The sequence below is a fragment of the Nyctereutes procyonoides genome, unplaced genomic scaffold, assembly GCF_905146905.1.
Source record: "Nyctereutes procyonoides isolate TBG_1078 unplaced genomic scaffold, NYPRO_anot_genome, whole genome shotgun sequence".
In the NCBI taxonomy this organism is placed as follows: domain Eukaryota; kingdom Metazoa; phylum Chordata; class Mammalia; order Carnivora; family Canidae; genus Nyctereutes; species Nyctereutes procyonoides.
In genome coordinates, this window is record NW_026575051.1 from 55,587,840 (window position 1) to 55,607,794 (window position 19,955).

At 37.0% G+C, this 19,955-nt stretch overlaps 1 protein-coding gene across 7 annotated transcripts in view; it reads left to right on the forward strand.

The window, feature by feature from the left end:
• KLHL32 (kelch like family member 32) overlaps positions 1 to 19,955 on the forward strand; it is a 236,245-nt gene that overhangs the window by 197,731 nt on the left and 18,559 nt on the right. For 4 of the 7 annotated variants that reach the window (XM_055329990.1, XM_055329989.1, XM_055329991.1 and 1 more), the window contains 3 exons: positions 6,157 to 6,215; positions 9,352 to 9,544; positions 11,428 to 11,522. The exons of 1 other annotated variant lie outside the window; for it this stretch is intronic. In XM_055329990.1, the coding sequence (XP_055185965.1) occupies positions 6,157 to 6,215; positions 9,352 to 9,544; positions 11,428 to 11,522 (347 nt within the window). Of the gene's footprint in view, positions 1 to 6,156; positions 6,216 to 9,351; positions 9,545 to 11,427; positions 11,523 to 19,955 lie in introns of those variants that run through there. 2 more of the 7 variants (XR_008665061.1, XM_055329993.1) reach the window with 2 other exon arrangements.

A 19,955-nucleotide genomic window follows, 5' to 3' on the forward strand; every position in this document is an offset into this window, starting at 1 on the left:
AAAAAGGTAGAATAAAGGGATCCCTGGGTGGCGCAGTGGTTTGGCGCCTGCCTTTGGCCCAGGGCGTGATCCTGGAGACCCGGGATCGAATCCCACATCGGGCTCCCGGTGCATGGAGCCTGCTTCTCCCTCTGCCTGTGTCTCTTCCTCTCTCTCTCTCTCTCTCTCTCTCTGTGACTATCATAAAATTTAAAAAAAATTAAAAAAAAGGTAGAATAAAGAGGGAGCTGAATTATTTTACCTAAAAATATGGGAAATATGTCATTTTTTTTATTTCTAAGAGGAGAGAAAGCTAAAGCTGCATCATGGAAATGGGAAGTGGTTAAAGAATTTGATGGCAGGAGGGAGATTAAAGACTCAACAAGAATACAGCAAGCCAGGACACTAGAGACAGGTAGAGGTGACCTTGAGAGCTTAACTCTGCTTGGAACATGCAGAAATCTTTGGAGGCAAGATTTCACCTTTCTATAGAATGAGGAATGGGAGTTGGAATTTCATTGAGATTTTTAAAGGGCAGATGACATCTGCATTGTGGTGGATTTTATCTTCATTTATCATCTCACTTATCTTAAATAACACATGGTGCATTATTTACATGTTTTGCATCACAAGTTTGTATCTGTTCTCTCTAGGTGATGTAAACATAATTTACAAATTTATATTTTCAAGTGCATCACCCTTTCTTTATAGGTATTTTGTAAATTTGAGACTTTTCTTTACGGATTTTGAGTCTATTAATTACCCATCCATTTGTGTGGTTTCCTCAAGTGTGACAGAAATCATATGGATAGTAGTTTTAATTTGATGCATGGATTAAGTATGCTCCTATTCAAGATGCTAATTCAGTAGAAAGATTCTTTTACCGTTTTTGTAGTGTTATAAACACTAAAAATACGGACAGTCTACTGTGTAAAACTAGGTAATATAAAAGTTTATCTTTCATTGTAAATTTTATTTATTGTAAATATTCCCATGGTGTCCCTTTTATTAAGGACTAGTAATGAGTTTGGCTTTTTTTAAAAAAATGACTAATGTGAACTCACACCCAATGCCAGTCATTCATTTGGTAATTAGACAATAAGTGTGAAGTTTCAGTTTTTTGAGAATTAGAGCTTATTTAGAGAGGCGAAGCTTTAAACTATTAAAGAAAAAAAGCCTTTGATACCTTATAGACCAGCCAGCAATCTCGTTCTTAGAAAAAAAAAATACTAAAAAAAAAGTTAAAAAAAATAATACTACTACTTTCAGACAAAATTCATTCCTTAACTCAATATTCTATACTTCATTATATTTTCAATATTCCGTATATACTCATTTGTACTTTTTATGGAAATGATAAGAAACTCCCATAAATAAACTACTGCCGTACTGTAGTGAACTTCCTCTGTGTGTGGGTTGCCTTTAAGCTGTGCGCTCCGAATCCAAAACCTGTGGGAGAGAGAGTGTCATCTCCAGTTTGCATAAAAGGAACCTGAGCCTGGCTGTGTTAAATTCTCTCACAAAGATCGTCCTAAAGGAACCTGTGCGGGGTGATGCCCCAGCCCGTCCTGAGACTCTGCCCCTAGACCAGCCTAACGCTGGACCCTGCAGGCCTCCAGGAGAGCTGCAGAGAACTTGAGATGGTTTTCCGCAGTCCTCAGTTGGCTGGCAGAGTTCCAACCTGCAGTGTCTTCCCTGAGAGCGCGGACACGTTCAGTTCTGTGCATTCCACTCCGTCCTTCTAAGGGTACAAGTGCTGTATCATGTAGTGCAGGTTTCTACTCAACAGTGTAGTATATAGGACTCTGTATCAACAGATGTACTTTCTCTCCTCGGAGGAAAAAAATAGAGCCCCTGACTTGACTTACCCTGACCAATGTATATTGAGAGCTGTTTTCCTAAACCCAGTATTATGTAGACATTGTCAGTATCGACCAGTTGTTGCTTTTGAGCACAGTGAGTTTGGGAGTCAGTGACTTGCAGTAGTCGAGACAAAAATCGCTTGTTTGGCAACCACCTGTCATCCTTTCTTTGGTATGCGTTCATCCATTTGTCACCACGTTTTGTGAAGAGCTGAACAGGGAAGCTTAAGAAAAATGCTTTACTCTGTCTTGATGATAGAAAGCATTTCTCATTGCTGGTAGCATGGTGGTAACTTTTCATTCCTTCTGGCAGTTTTTAAAGACTTATTTGACTTTGGGGGAACCTGCAGTATATCTTTAAGTCACAGTTCAAAAGTATGAGACAGCGTTGTTCATTTTCAATTTTGGTTGAAAAGTCTTAACTTGGACTGTGGCACTTCAAAGTTAGGGAAAACTTGGCTTTAAAAATGGATGCTGATATGAGATGGCATATTTAATGACAAATGTATCTATAGAAAGCTGTTAAGATGCAGATTATCCCCCCCCTGGGGTGGGGGAGGGAGATCAAAACTGCCAATCTATGAAATGTACTCGATAGAGGGAGGCATAGAATCTATCTTTGCAAGTGCTTTGATTGCAGGGGACAGTATAGCAGCATGTGGCATCATAACCCAGAGCAGGCAAATCAGCTTGATGACTTTCAAAGCCAGGAATACTGCTGCAGGCAAGGGTACTCCAGTCTAGGAGAAATTAAAACATATAGAGACTGTTATTAATTCCATATCTATTTTTGTATAGTCAAATCTGTATGCAAATCCTTAGCATCTCATTTCAGCAGATTAATCTAAAAGTGAGGAGTGTTATGTGAAGAGAATGTAATGATAAAGCTCTGCAAATAACACTGCTAGAGAAATGTGGGCCACAAAGTTGGATGCTTTTTTGAAATTTATTTTTTGTACTGAGAACAAATGGTTTTTATTTATATGATCATTTGTAAATTATTTCAAAGGAGGAAAGCAATAAAACCAATTTCTAAGGTTCTCCCTTGCAATCCTGACTTGGCAAAAGTTACAACACTAGGTTTTTAGGCACCTCCTGTGGTTTAACATTCCAGAAGTAATCAACCAAATAACTAACTAGGATTTTTATTTTTACTTTCACCTAGTAACCCAGTATCTCATTTTTAAACATTGTCATGTGAGTGAAAATTTGTATGTAAGGGTAAGGAATCTAATTACTGCGTGCAGATTAAGGGGGGAAAAACTATTACAAATACAACTGTAGAAGAGAGTAAGTAATAAGTCTGAAGAGCATGAAGATAAATTGTGTGCCCTGGCTAGGAGAGAGGATGTAATAGCTACATTCTAATCCATTGGTTGTACATTTAATCTATAATGGGCAGAGCCTGATACATATAGTAGTGTAAATATTTTCAAATAGTGTCATAAACAGATAGTTTACTGCAGTAGATATTAATTCTGTCCCATATTTCTAAAACAAGGAGAGAAACTGTCAAAGTTTTGAAATAATGGGTGGGAGCTTTACCCTCTGCTCCCTCTCATTTGGAGAAATGATTATAGGTGAGCTGGACATTAATCTGGTGGTTATGGCCCAGATCAAAAGCACTTGGCAATCATTTTAACCCTGAAGACTTGTGAGGTCTCAATAGATTTGATTATTCTTATGTAGTTATGCTAAGAAAGAATGATTGGACATTCAGTTTTTAATCAGATAAGAAAAGGAAGGTTGGGAGGAAAAAGCAAACATACCTCTGTGTTTATTTGGACATACATTTTGACTCTGTGTAGGCATTTCAGCCTCTGCTTGCTTAAGTGTATTTTCTTTTCCTTTGATTTTATTTTAAAATGAGACATTCGATAAGAAATGCAGAGAAGACTCTTTGAGGGCAGGAAGCTCGTTTCTCTCTGTTCTTTGTGAATTTACTCTCCAGATAAAGCTTTCATTGATCTTAAAAGTAGTTGCAGGCTTCAGAGAGAATTAAAAAAAAAGCCCTCCAGTTAATAAAAGCCATAGTCAATTATATGAAAGATATGATCTCCTTATTGGGGTTGAATGAGAGAGTAATGATTGGCCTGGACAGGTTCCCTTTCCCTTTATGTATCCATTAGTATTGATTGGTTATTCAGCTCAGTTGATGATTGTGCACAAATCCTCTGGATTCTCATTGACTTAATTCCTGGCCACAGAGTTGATGGTAGTGACTTATTCTAAGGACTGAACCGTCAAAGCAAAAGTTATACTGGGCAAAGTTAAGCAGACAGGGAAGACTTTGTTCAAGACTATTGCAATAGGGGAGGGGACCAGAATGCAGTCTGATATCAACACCTCTGAAGAATAAGAGGTAGGAGGGTTTCGAAACACTGAACTTGGGATGCCTGGGTGGGTCAGCAGTTGAGCTTCTGCCTTGGGTTCAGGGTGTGATCCCAGGTCCAGGGATCAAGTCCCTCATTGGTCTCCTTGCAGGGAGCCTGCTTTTCCCTCTGCCTATGTCTCTGCCTCTCTCTGTGTGTCTCTCATGAATAAAAAAAAATCTTAAAAAAAAACAACACTGAACTTTATGAGAAAAATACTGAAGGAGCTTTGGAGGAAGGTTGATCAATGTGATGTATTGAGCATATTCAGCTCCCTCTGATTTTGTAAATGTTTTTCACTGTAATTAGGCCATTTGTGTTTGCTGACTGGCACTCATCAGAGTGAGGCTCCCACCCTCCTGCATAGAAACTGGGAGATAGGAACATCATCTTCCTTGATGATTATATTTCAATGGGATGGCTCCTAGGTCTTTGAGGAAGTTATTCCTAGGTTGTACAACTTGCAAGAAGCTTCTTAAGTGATTTGTATCTCGCGGAGGTGGAGAAAGCATTTACAGGGTTTCTAAAGTTAAGTACTTTAAGAAAAGGGATGTCAGGGGCCTAGAGATAGAAAGATAAAGTAGAGTCAAACTGAGAAAAATGTTAAGGCTGTTTTGGTCATTATTGTAACAGTATACACTTTTTGAATTCAAAAAATTTCAGTAGAAAAGACTTTTAGTCTGGTTCAGTTTGAGATCTTTATTGCAAAATTAGCTGCTTCTTTGTGATACTTATGAAAATGTTGCTCATTTTAAATGAGCATCTAGAACTATACAAAAAGCACTATTTCTAAGGAGATTTGGGGAGGGGGACATTCTCATATTCTTGCTATTTTCTTACCTAACATTTAATATCTCCTAGTGTGATTTTCTTATAGTGCTGTTTTATATGGTTTTTAGTTTTCCCATTTGGTGGTAAAAATTAAAGTAGAATCAGTAATTTCTGGGTTTTATAGGGTTCACTGCACACCACAAATGTGAAAGGAAGCATGAGGACAGATAAGAGAAACTTTGTTAGAAATGTGATGATTTTTTAGTGGTTCTTGAGTAAGCAGAAGGTCTTGAGTCTTGGATCTAAGCAGTTGTCAGGAGGCTTTAGAAAAGTTGATAACAATACCAACTATGTGCAGTGCTCTAGATGTGTGCTGTCCAATATGGTCACCCATAGTCACATGTGCCTTATTAGAGCACTTGAAATGTGGCTAATCTGGTTTGAGATGTGCTGTGTCAAATATATATTGGATTTTCAAGACAATAGCTAAAAAAAAGAATATAAGGTACCTCCATAATTTTTATATTAATTTCACACTGAAATAATAATATTTGGCCTATGTTGAGTAAAATAAAATTTATATTAAGTTTACTTTCAATATTTCTTTTCAGTTTTTAATGTGGCTACTGGAAAATTTAAATTTGCATACGTGACTCACATTGATGGCTCCCATTATGTTCTGGCTCTGGCTCTAGATTTCTTTTGATAAGTCATGTCTTTTCTTAGATATAGTTCCTCCAAAGAGTTATCAAGATATCACTGTGTTTGTGTACAGAAGGTTAGAGCTGTAAAATTGCCAGTTATCTAAGGACAAGAATTTTCCATATAATTCTGTCCTGGGCATAAATTTCATAGAGATTTGTCCGCGTGTGTTTTGTTCCTTCCATACTTTGCCCCTCATTCTGGCCATGCAGAGCAGCTTGCCAGAATTGGGACCTCTTGGTAATCTCAGCATACTTGTTGCTTGCTCTCAATTGAATTGCTTCTGAAATGTTTCTTGAAAATGAAACTGCTTCAACAATAAGCTTCTTAATTATGTCATGGGTTCACCACGAGGGTATACAAACAGATCCTCAGCAGTAGCTAATTTTCCTTTAATTGTATCTCATTCTTACGTTGGAATATCCTATTTCGTATTCATGAAAGCTCTAACACATGTTAATCCATTCCAGGTGGGGTAACTAACACAGCACAATATCAGAACAGACTAATGGTATATGAACCGAACCAGGTAAGAATCATATAAGAAAAACTCATTACCTTAATTAAAATGAATTTTAAAAGATTTCCACAGTCATTAGTGGTTGAAATGCCAAGTCTATGCACACACACATACATCCTAAACTTATATAGAGAAAAGGAAGCATCTGGATCAACTGCCTTTTGGTTGCCTTTTTTTCCTCTCACAAAATTTTAGTTCCCTTAGCTTTATGCTATACACTATGCTTAACTCCTTCAGAGTTTTGGATGATGTAGAAAAAAGGGGAGATATGTTGATGAGGTCAATGCCCTTTATTTCCATTATCTCAAGGGGCTGTTCATAGAGGCATCCAGAGAAAGGATTTTGATTGACCTGTTGTATGTCCTTTTAGAAGATTATCATTTCAAGAGGGGAACATGCTTACTGTTTCATGACTGCCAAATAAAATAATAACTTTTACTTAACTCAGTGTAGCCAAAATGTCTTAGCTCATTATCTAGGACAAGTCTGAAGTATCTGGAAAGTGTGAGGATGTATTTTGTCTAACAGCTGGTGCCTGAACTAGTAGCATTTTGATGACATCTGGCCCTTCTTCTGCTCACTTGCCATTGACCCTCAATGAATCTTTTGTCCCCAAAAGAAGAACTAATTTTGTTCTCTTTTCCTTCGACCACAGTATCTGTGGCCTTGGCAAATGTTTTCAGAATTTCACCATTTCTATGATTTTGGTAATGTAAATATTTTTCATAATGGTGGCAGTATTCCAAAATGATTTGATATGGGGATTTAATATCCATCAGCTGGAGATAATGGAACATGGAACAACAGGTTGGCTTTGGCAGCCTGGGTCAGGATTGGCCACCAACTATGTGTCCTGAATGACCTCAGTCGATTTGGTGTCTTTTTATTTCAACATGATTTGATTCTGAATTTAACGAAGGTGTTTCTCTCTTTGCAAGTGTGTTTCCTGATGTCATTAGAAGCTGTAGATTTCAGAGACCACATGTCCATGGGCCAGATGTCTCAAGAGGGATCATTAATTGCAGTTGCTTGAGTTCGGTGCACACGTGGTTAAAGAGGAAGAAGGTGTTAACATTTCTCAAATGAGTTCTGTTTCATGTTTGTACACACATGCTCTTTTTAATAATTCTACTGGCATATTGTTTACGGTGGGTACTGGCAAACATCACATCTGCTTGCATCTTGTTCAGAATCTCAATAACTCTATCATTCAGCCCTGGTGCTTATTTCTCTTCTAGGCCTTTGTGGAGAGTCGATAATGCCTGCCATCTGCCACAGAGCACATCGCTACCTGCCAACAGGCAGGCTGGGGTGACCTCTGCTTCCCCACTACTGATTAGTATTCACACGCTAGCTTATTAGGAATGACCCCACTAGGCCTCTCTGTTTCTTTGCCTTTGCAGTGGTTGGCGGCTCACCTGGCAGGCACGGCAGTGAAGGAAGCTAAAGATATAATCAGGGGATGCAGGCAGGCTTTACAAACCAGATGGCGTCCACAGTCCTGTGGCAGGGGACTGGACTGCTAATGCAAACGCTGATTCCTAATACCGGGATGGGTTGCCTCATAGAAAGCACCCAAGGAAGACATCAGAGTTTTGAGTTAAATCCACTCATGTGAAATGTATTGAATATATTTCTTCACAGAATATCTGAAAGAAAGGTTTGGCTATTTTCTTAAAAAAGACATTTGATTGGAACAAGATTCTTCCAACATGTTTAAAAAGGGGGGGAGCAGATATATACAAGCCTTTTCAAACTGGACAAACCACTCTTTTTAAAGTCTTATCTTTAAAAGAGAAATTAGAAATGAGCTAGTAGATAGGCTTTTAGTGAATGGACCAATGTTTATGTAAACTTTTTAAAAACGTATTCCTTTACAGCTTTGTGAACTGGTGAAGTTCTATGTATTAGAAACATCGGATGATCTATCAAAATCCAAATTTTTCTTGACAAAAAGGAATCTGGGTTCTTCCTGTAGGTTAGTGTTTATGTACAAAGGAAATAGGTTTACTTACCTGTCCATTACTTAAGATTTAAAATTAAGGTCATATTTGATTTTCATCTAATTTTGCGTTTTCAATTAGATTTTAAAAAGGAGCCATATTTAAAAGGAATTGAGCATGTCTTTCTCATTACTGAGAGTGACCCAGAACCAAATAGTGGACCTTTCATCATTCCTGAAGTTGTATAAAATTTGGCCTTCTACCAAAACAAACCTATGCCTAGAAATAACTTTCCCAGTTTGGTAGGAGATGTGATTATAAATGCGTTAAAATGGGCTAATACTAAGACAGCATGGGACTTTGTTGTGAAACCAGATCTTTGCTCTTCCATTGATCTTGGGAGGTTAATTTTGGAAAGAACAGCAAGGTTATCCCAGCCCTAGTTTATGTAGAGGCCTTGGGTAGCCAGTGATTATTATCACAATAATTTTTAAAGTGTATATTTATTATGTGTCAGTCACTCTTATAAATATTTTATGAATTTGATCTTCATAACAAGCTTGTCAGGTAAGGGAGGACTCTCCCCACTTAACAGATGAGGAAACAGGCACAGAGAGGTTAAATAAATTACTCAAGGTCACACAAAGGTTATAAACTCAGACATTCTGGCTTCAGGGCCTTTTCTTTTAAGATTTTTTTTTTTTAAATTCATGAGAGACATAGGCAGAGGGGCTTCCCTGTGGGGAGCCTGATGAGGGACTCGATCCCAGGACTCCGGATCATGACCTGAGCCCAACTCAGGTGCTCAACCACTGAGCCACCCAGGCCCCGAGAGCCTGTTTCTTACATTATACCTAGCCATGTGCTTTCACTCTTAAGCAATTTGCACGAGTACATTCTATTGGGTGAGAGAACCATCATGAAAATTTCTACATTCTCGTGTGCTTCCCTTATAAAATGCAAATGCCCTGTAAAATGCAACCCAGACAAGAGGAAATGCCTTTGTAAGTTGCAAAATAAAGTTGGAATATTTGGTTCTTCTGTAGTTGTTCTCAGGTAAGAAAGCCATACCTTTCAAAATATGTAAGCATCATTCCAGTAGAACGTGATGGACAAACTAGAGTCCCAGCTACTAAGGAGGCACTGCTGTTTTCTGCTGTGGAGCTCTCCTATTAACAGAATTCACCTGAATTTCTTTTCAGAATAAATGGATAAGCCGTAGTCCCATGCTGCAGAGAAGGGTCTACCATTCCATGGCTGCTGTTCAAAGAAAGCTTTATGTTCTTGGAGGCAATGACTTGGACTATAATAATGACCGGATCCTTGTGCGGCATATAGATTCTTATAACATCGACACTGATCAGTGGACGCGTTGTAATTTCAACCTTTTGACTGGCAAGTACCTTTGACTAAGTCAATCAGGAAGAGAAGAGATTCAACAAGTTGCCACACTTGTTTTCTTATACGTCTTCACAGCATCTCTAAATACAAGTGCATGGTGGGAGAATAACTTGCTCATATTAACCAGAAAGGTGCATATTATTTGTCTCACAAAATGTGACTCTCAGATGATCAGTCTAGTTTTTCAGGGCCTCCGCTACTTTCTTGTGTCTTCTCACTTGGTTGAGAGAGGTCTGTCAAGCCATTTCTTGGCAATAAATATTCACACAGGAACTTTGAGACAATTAAGAGGAACCAGAGAACTGATAACTCTTTACAGAAGCAATTTATCTTTTTTTTTTCTTTTCGCGTTTAGTCCTCTTTGATTTATTTTGAGGTCAGGAGTCTGATCTTCATTATTTGTTACTGTCAAATATGGGTTCTGTCTATATTCTCCTAACAACTAAATTTCAGGCCAGTTCTGTGCACAGGGTTTGGTGGTGTTTCTGGCCACATAGCTATTCAGGCATTACCCAGGGCAACACTAGGTACGGACCCTCCTCATCCCAAAAGGGAATAAAAGAAAAGCAGTGGACAACTTACCCTTAACGTTGTTTTTTGTTTTTTTTGTTTTTTTTAAGATTTTGTTTATTTATTCATGAGAGACAGAGACAGAGGGAGAGAGAGGCAGAGACACAGGCAGAGGGAAAAGCAGGCTCCATGCAGGGAGCCCAATATGGGACTCAATCCCCGGTCTCCAGGATCAGGCCCTGGGCTGAAGGTGGTACTAAACCTCTGGGCCACCCGGGCTGCTCCCTGATGTTCCTTTTTAGAATCGAAAACTTTCCCTTGTCAGCTTGCATTTTAAACATCCACAGGGGATTGGGTCCCTTCCAGGATGCTCCACTAAATAAGTACATCACACAAACTCAAAATAGTGGGCTGGGCTAGCACCTGCAGACATATTAATATGCTGAGTGGGCATGCCACCACTCACAGCTGCTGCCAAGGAGGCCCCCTGAGTGTGGAGCTCCTGTTACTGTGAAAACGATCTTTGAGGCCCACCTACAAGTACTTAACTCTCTCCAAGTTGCTGTAGTGGTACCTTAGCCCCTCGGTCCCTGGATCTGTGTTTCTGTCTGCTGTAGGATCCAGCTTATTTATTACCACAGTCAATCCGGTGTCAGCCCATCAATAAAAAGAGACTCTCTCACTCTCTGATGGCCTCCAGGGAAGAATAGGTGATAGTGAGTAATTCTGTCTTTTTTTTTTTTTTTTTTAATGGGGGAGGAAGCTTCCATCATTTTGGCGTGTCAGTATCTAGGGAACCCCGGGCTGGTCCCAGATCAGGAACTTTAATATAGTCTTAAACTGTTGTGTATGTAAAGAAAGGGATAAATGTAACTTTATCAATGTTTTCTGTCATTTGTCTTCATTTGAAGGACACTAGGGGTATGGCTCTGTTTTATTGGCTTCTTGGGGTTGCAGCTGTTACTCTACAAATGTAAGCATTTGCTTTAAAAGCATTTATGGAGGTGTTTTGCATTTCAAGAATATACATTATTTCTGCCACTGTAAGTTAATGGCATACAACATAGCACAGAACTCTTATTTTGTTATTGCTTATTATTGCTGTATTTAATGCTGCATTTACCAACTTGGTTCACTAATAAGTATTTTGGCCTGGTTCTGACCTGACACAGGTTCATTCTCTGTGAAAGAGTGGTTAATTCTTCCCTCTGAGTACTGGGAGGTGGTGATTAGTTGCTGCAAAAATCCTGTGGAGCATACAAGTGTGCCACAGGGGGAAATTGTATCCCTCAGTGGCAAAAGGGTTAATTAAGACATGCAAGGAGATGGATTTATTTTTTCTTTTTATTCAATTCTCTTTACTTTAGGCCAAAATGAATCTGGAGTTGCTGTCCATAATGAGAGAATATATTTAGTTGGTGGTTATTCGATTTGGACAAATGAGCCTCTGGCTTGTATCCAGGTGAGTGGTTGAAGTTCTTTTTGAAGTTTATTCAAATGGTTCAGTGAGGTTACTTTTTGCAGTGCTGCTACTAAAGAAGAGATATTTACGTGTAGAAAGAGGTATGAGCTCCCTTTTTGCAGCTGGTGTAGCCACTAAATTTCATCCTGCTTCCTAAAAATGATGCCTAATAAATGATCACGCCCTAGTGAAAATAAAGAGGGGAATGAGCTTTGAAAAATACATATAATATATCCTGGAGATGGGGAAAGTGGGATACCTTTCTTTTTCTAATAAACCAACCAAACAAACACAACACACAAAAAAATCTTTAGTGATAGTACTATCACACTCCTAACAAATCACAGATGACTCCTTTCCACTCAGTTGTTTTATTTTCATATTGCAATTTGTTCATTCCAATAAATCTCACTTACAAAGGTGCTCTTCCTTCCTGGCCAACTTGTGAGCAGTAGTGGTTGATGATTAGTCTGATGGAGATAGCCTCTGTCCCAGAGAACAGCCCTGGCACATCAGCATGTGAGCAGCGGAGGGGAGGCAAGTCGCCAGCTGAGCTTTTTAGAACAGCAATAGCTTTTGTTGATATACATATTCAAGGTTTTATTATTTTATTTTTTACAGTTGTTACCATAGTTGTGTTTCTGCTATACATGCTCTCTGAAAATGTATTGACATGTATTAGGCCTGATTTTTCTCATGATTTCTAGAAAAAAGACATCCTTAAAACTACTCTTAACATCTAACTGCACCTTTGGGGGAAGATTTTTAACCACTGCTTCATTATCTTTAATGGTCACAGGACTATTCAAGATTTTAATTTTTTCTTCAGTCACATCTCATAGGGTATATATATTTTCTTAAGAAACTTTTCCATCTTGTCTCAGTTTTCAAAATTGTTAGCATGTAGTTGTTTTGTATTGACATTTTTTTTTCTTGCTAGAGGTTTGTCTGGGTATTTAACATACTTCTCTTAAGTAGATCTAAATAAGCAAGGGAAACATATATATGAACAACATAATAAACAATCTGGTCCTGATGGATGAGTTCTGGGTTGACCAGTTAAAGAAGATAGAGTGGTTTTTTTTTTCCAGTTTATTTAGATTTAGATATTATTAACATTTAATATTGTATTAGTTCAAGGTATACAAAATATCTTATATATGTATATATTGCTAAATGGTCACCAAAGTAAGTTTAGTTAATAAATTTAGTTCATAACCCCACATAGTTACAAAAGTTTTTTCCTTTTGTGATGAGAACTTTTAAAATTTATTTTCCTAGCAACTTTGAAATATTTTATATAGTATTGGTAATTGTAGTCACATGCTGTACACTATATCCTAAGAATTTATCTTATAGGTGGAAGTTTGTATATTCTTTTTTATTGAATTATATATGCCGTACAATGTTACAGTAACTTGAGGTGTATAGCATAGTGATTCAACAAGTCTATATATTATGCTATGTTCACCACGTGTAACCATACAATGTTATTACAATATCATTGACCATATTCCCTATGCTGTACCTTTTATTCCCATGACTTATTCATTCCATAACTGGAAGCCTGTATGTTCCAGTTCCCTTCACCCATTTGCCCATCCCACATACCCACATTCCCTCTGGAAACAACCAATTTGTTGTTTGTTTTTATGGGTATCTTTCTGCTTTGTATGTTTGTTTTGTTTTTTTATTTTAGATTCCACATATAAGTGAAATCATATGGTATATGTCTTTCTCTATCTGACTTATTTCATTTAGCATAATATTCTCTTGGTCCATCCATGTCAGAAATGTCAAGTTCTCATTTTTTATGGCTAATGTTCCATTTTTTATATATATCTTCTTTATCCATTTGTCTATCAGTAGACACTTGGGTTGCTTCCATATCTTGGCTATTGTAAATAATGTTGCAGTAAACATAGCGATATCTTTTTGAATCAGCATTTTTGTAGTCTTTGGGTAAATACCCAGTAGTAGAATTTTTGGATCATATGATATTTCTATTTTTAATTTTTTTTGAGGAAACTCCATACTGTTTCCACAGTGGTCACACCAGCTTACATTCCCTACGAGCAATGCATAAGGATTCCCTTTTCTCCATATCCTTGTCAACACTCATTATTTCTATGTCTTTTTGATACTAGATGTTCTTTTTGATACTAGCTGGTGTGAAGTGATAGCTCATTGTGGTTTTGACTGGCATTTCTCTGATGAGTGATGTTGAGTGTCTTTTTATGTGTCTGTTGGCCATCTGTATGTCTTTGTTGGAAAAATGTCTGTTCAGGTTCTTTGCCCAAGTTTTAATCAATTTTTGGGGGGCTTTTTGGGGGGCGGGTATTGTGTCAGTTCCTTACATATTTTGGATATTAACTCTTTTATCAGATATGCCATTTGCAAATATCTTTTCCCATTCACTGGATTGCTTTTCCATTTTGTTGATTTCCTTCACTATGCAAAAGCTTCTTATTTTGGTGTTGTCTCAGTTTATCTTTGCTTTTGTTTCCCTTGCCTGGGAACATATCTTAAAAAAATGTTCCTAAGGCCAATGTCTAAATAGATTACTGTCTGTGTTTTATTTTAGGAGTTTTATGGTTTGAGGTCACACATTAAGTCTTTAGTGCATTTTGAGTTGTTTTTTTTTTTTTGTATTTTAATTAATGTCTGTAACCCCACATAGTTACAAAAGTTTTTTGAATTTTGTGATGAGAACTTTTAAAATTTATTCTCCAAGCCACTTCGAAATATTTAATACAGTATTGGTAATTGAAATGTGATTTAAGAAAGTGGTTCAGTTTAATTCTTCTGCGTGTAGCTGTCCAGTTTCCCCAGCACCATTTATTGAAGAGACTGTCTTTTCTCGATTGTGTGTTCTTGCCTCCTTTGTCATAGATTAATTGACCTTGTGAGTGTAGGTTTATTTCTGGATCTCTATCTTATTACATTGATCTATTGTCTATTCTTATGCCACTCCCAAATTGTTTTGACTATTTTAGCTTTATAGTATATCTTGAAATTTAGGATTGTGATACCTCCAGGTTTGTTTTTCATAAAATTGCTTTTGCTGTTAAGGGCCTTTTATGATTCCATACAAATTTTAGTATTATTACTCTAGTTATGTGAAAAATACTCTTGGTTTTTTGATAGGATTGCATTGAATCTGTAGATTGCTTTGGATGGTATGAACATTTTAATGATCTTAATTCTTCCAATCCATTAACATGGTATATCTTTCCATCTGTTAGTGTTATCCTCAATCTTTTTAATTAATGTTTTATAGTTTTCAAAGTACAGGTCTTTTATCTTCCTGGTTAACTTTATTCAAATGTATTTTATTCCTTTTGGTGCAACTGTAAATGGAATTGTCTGCTTAATTTCTGTTCTACTACTTTGTTATTAGTATATAGAAATGTAAAACATTTTTGCATGTTAATTTTGTATTCTGCAACCCTACTGAATTCATTTATAAGTTTTAATAATTTTCTGATGGAATGTTTAGAGTTTTGTATGTATAGAATCATGTCACCTGCAAATAGTGACAGCTTAAATTCTTCCTTACCAGCTTAGATACCTTGTATTTCTTTTTCTTTTCTAATTGCTGTGGCTGGGACTTCCATTATTATATTGAACAGAAAGGGCAAGAGTAGACTCCTTGTTTTGGTTCTGATCAAGAGGAAAAGCTCCCCATTTTCCCCCCGTTGAGTTATGATGTTAACTGGGGTTTGTAATATATGGCTTTTGTTACGTTCTCTCTAAACTCTGTTGAGAGTTTTTATCATGAAGAGATGTTGAATTTTGCCAAATGCTTGTTCTGCATCTACTGAGATGATCATATGATTTTTATTCTTCATTTTGTTCTGTGGCATATCATGCTGATTGATTTGTAAATATTGAATCATCCATGCATCCCTAGAATAAATCCCTCTTGATTATGATGAATTTTTTTGTTATATTGTTGAATTTGGTTTGCTAATCTTTTGGTGAGAATTTTTAAAGATTTATTTATTTTTGAGAGAAAATATGAACGGGGTAGAGGGAGAGGTAGAGAATCCAGCAGACTTTCCACTGATTTCAGAGCCTGACACAAGGCTCAATCTCATGACCCTGAGATCATTACCTGAGCCGAAACCAAGAGTTGGGCATTCAGCCAACTGAGCCAGCCAGACGCCCAGTCTTTTATTGAAAAATTTTGTGTCTCTTTTCATCATGATATTGGCCTGTAGTTTTCTTTCTTTGTAATGTCTTCATCCGGTTTTGGTACCAGGATCATGCTGGCCTTCTAGAGTATATTTGGAAGTTTTTCTTCCTCTTCTACTTTTTAGAATATTTTGAGAATAATAGTGATTAACTCTTTTTTAAATGTTTGGTAGATTTCACATGTGAACTCATCTGCTCTTGGGCTTTTGGTTGTTGAGAGTTTTTTCCATTATTGATTCAGTTTTGTTACTAGTAATTGGTCTGTTCATATTTTTTATTTCTTCCTGATTCAGTTTGGTAACAATTGTATGTTACTAGGAATTTACTGTTTTTTTCTGTGTTGTCCCATTTGTAGGCATATGATTTTTATAGTAGTTTCTTATAATTTTATTTCTGCGGTGTCCGTTATAACTTCTCTTTTATTTGAATTCTATTTTTTTCTTGATGAGTCTGACTAAAGGTCTATTGATTTTTGTTTATCTTTTCAAGAACTACCTCTTCATTGTGTTCATGTTTTCTTTTTTTTTTTTTTTTTTTGGTCTTTCATTTATTTTTGCTCTGACATTTTTTTTTTTGCTCATCTTTTTCTATTTCTTTTAGATGTAAAGTTATCATAGATTTTTCTTATTCTCTAGGTTCCCCTGTATCATCATAAATTTCCCCCAAGAACTGCTTTATCTGTGTCCCAGAATTTTTTGACTATTTTTTGACTGTTGTTTTAATTTTCATTTCTCTTCATGTATTTTTTCATTTCTTCTCTGATTTCTTCATTGACCGATGAGGTGTGTAATAGCATGTTGTTTAGCCTTTATGTATTTGTGCTTTTTCTTGTAATTTTCTTGTAATTGTCATTTCTTGATTCATACTGTTTTGGTCAGAAAGGATGCTTGATAAGATTTCAGTCTTAAAAATACTGACCCTTTTGTGGCCTAAAATGTGACCTGTCCTGGAGAATGTTCCATGAGCACTTGAAAAAAAATCTGTTTCCTGTTGGTTTTGGAGAGTATGTTTTGTGTATATATAGTCTAATATGTCATTCATAGATACTGTTTCCTTATTGATTTTCTGCCTGCATGGTCAATCCATTGCTGTAGGTGGGTAAAGTCCCTTACTATTATTTTATGACTGTCAATTTCTCCCTTTATGTCTTTTAATACTTATTTTATGCATTAGGTGCTCCAATACTGGGTGCATAGATAATTACAATTGTTATCTCTACTTGTTTGATTCCTTTTATAATTATGTAATTCCCTTGTCTCATTACAATCTTTGTTTTAAAGTCAATTTTGTCTGATATAACTATTATTTCCTGGTCTTTTTTTGCTTCTATTTGCATGGAATATCTTTTTGCCTCCCTTCACTTTCAAGCTGTATGGTATATGTCTTAGGTCCGAAGTGATTTTTTTGTTGGTGACAAGTAGATGTGTCTTTTTTTCCTTTAATCTATTCTGTTACTCTATGTTGTTTGAAACTTACAGAGCATTTATATTTAAAGTAATTATTGATAGGTAAGCATTTTTCCATTTTATTCTTTTCTGGTTGTTTTTGTAATTCCTCTGTTACTTTATTTCTTGCTCTTTGTGTGGTTGATGGCTTTCTTTAGTGTAATACTTGGCTTTCTTTTTATTTTTTGTGTATCTATTATAGTTTTCAGTTTTGTTTACTATGAGGTTCATATACAACATCTTAATTATATAGCCACTTATATTAAATTGATGGTCACTTAAGTTTGAACATATTCTACAAGAACTTTATTTTACTCCCCTTTCCATATTTTATGTATATAGTCATATTTTATATCTTCTTATTTTGTGAATCCCCTTAGCTAACTATTATTGATTTTACCACTTTTGTGTTTTAGCCTTCTTATTAGATTTTAGTGATTCATCTAGTGCCTTTAGTGTATACTCATTACATTTTTTTCTTTCATTATTAGCATAATAATTATGGCTTCTCCCACTTAAATAAGTCTCTAACATTTCTTGTAAGGCTGGTTTGGTGGTGATGAACTCTTAACTTTTGTTTGTGTGGGAAACTCTTTATCTCATCTCCGTTTTGAATGATAACCTTGTCGGGGAGAGTATTCTTGGTGGTAGATTTGTTCTTTTCGTACTTTGAATATATCATGCCACTCTCTTACTGCCTACAAAGTTTTTGCTTAAAGATCAACTGATAGCCTTCTGGTGTTTTCCTAGTACACAAACAGGTGGTTCTCTCTAGCTGTTTTTAAAAATTCTCTCTTTATTTTTAATCTTTGACATTTTAATTATGTGTCTTGGTGTTGACATCCTTGGATTCATCTTGTTTGAAACTTTCTGTGTTCCCCAGACTTGGATATCTGTTTCCTCTACACTTTTCTCAAGTCCAGTATCTTATGATTATTACTTTAAATACTCTAGGAGGCATATTATATGTTTCACTTAGGTCTCTTGCTGTGGTTTTGTATTGTTCTTTCATTTGGGGCATATTACTCTGTCTCCTCATTTTGTCTAACTCTGTGTTTCTATGTGTTAGGAAAGTCAGCTATGTCTCTTGCTCTTAAAAGTAGTGGCCTTCTAAAGAAGAGGCTCTGTGATGCCATGTAGTGCAATATTGCCTGTTCATCAGAACCTGATACTTCATGGGATGTCTCCTGTGTGTGTTGTGTATGCCTTACTCTTGTGGCTGAGCTACATTTGCCATTAGCCTGGTTTCCTTTAGTGGCTCTCTTTGCCTACTGTAGGCAGTGTTTGCTCTCTGTGTTGTTACTGGGCCAGTCAGAGTTTACCTTGAGTTTCAGTTGGGTCAGGCCAGGTTTTTGTTAGAGTACAGTAGCACTGAACTGCAGGGTGCTCTTCTTGTGTTGTTTCCTGAGAAGCTTTTGTTGGTGGGTGAGATGTGTGGTCAGACCAGATGTGCAATCCCAGCCCACTGCCGGAGCAGTACTTTAAATGGTTTGTGTGGTTTTCTTCCCCTTTCCCCAGGACAGTTGTGGTGTTCCTGGGAAGGTGTTGGGGTGGTGCTGACTCCTGTTGGGGATGCTTGTATACTGCCACACTCATGGAACCACTTTGGATGGACTTTTGCTGAGAGTGTGTTGGAAGGAGTGGGTCCACAGGAGAATGTGGAGGTGGGCATGGGGGTGGTACTTGTGATGTTAGCAAGGTTTGCACTGTTCTGCTTTGGGAGAAAGTCTAGCTACTTTGAAAAATTCCTACTGAAGCCAGGATGCAGGGGCTGCAGGAGAGTGCAGTGGTAGGAAGAGCTCTTAGCAAGCTAGATGGACTCTATGCTGAGTTGATTCTTGCCATGTGTTTATGTATCTAGGCTAGGGGGCAGGGAAGGTAAATGGCACCTGCCAGGTCTTTTGTCCCCAGAGAAATCTCCCAAAGATCTCTGCCCCTCCAGTACCTGCTCTGATATTGATAAAAAATCTCTATTTCATATTCCCCAAGGATCTTTCAAACTACTGTTTCTATACTGTATCTCTGTGGGGCAGTTACACTATATCTTTAAGGATGGAGACTCCATTTCTAATCACCATCCTGTTTTTTCAGAGCTGAGCTGTTTGTCAAAGTTCTATATGTGAAGCCCCACTAATTTTAAGAACTCAAGAAGTGAAGCCCCTCTGGCTTTCAAGGCCAAATGTTATGGGGATTTGACTTCCCAGTGTAGGTTCTCCATGTTTGGGATACCTGGTGTATGGTCTACCACTTTCCCTTCTTGTGCCTATAGCATTGCTTCCATCTGCAGACAGCCCTGCATATTACTTTGGCTCCCAATCACATCTCCACCCTTCCTTCCCTCTTCCATGTGGCCTTTTGTCTACATTTACTTATTGAGAGTATTTGGTCATTTTCTGGGTTATTTACACTGATTTGGGTATTATCTAGGTGTATCCAGAGGACAAGGTGAACCTAGGATCATCTCACTTTGCAACCTTCTCCATAAGTCCTAATATATTTGCTTTCTTAGAAAGTCAAAATTATAGTTAGTTCTGTGTTCTAACAGCCATTTTGATGTACAAAACCAATCATTTTGAAAATGTGTTTATTCCCATGCTGGCACAGTGGTCCTACGTAGTACACATTTGATAAAGGAGCCTTTACTATTTGTGGGTAACACGTGTCCATTTAAGCATTTGAATCATGACTTAAAGAGATGTTTGGAATGGAAGTCTTCACAGACTACATTTTGTCATTTATCATGTTTTATTTTAGTTATTGACAACTGGTTACAGGTTGTATTATCATTCAT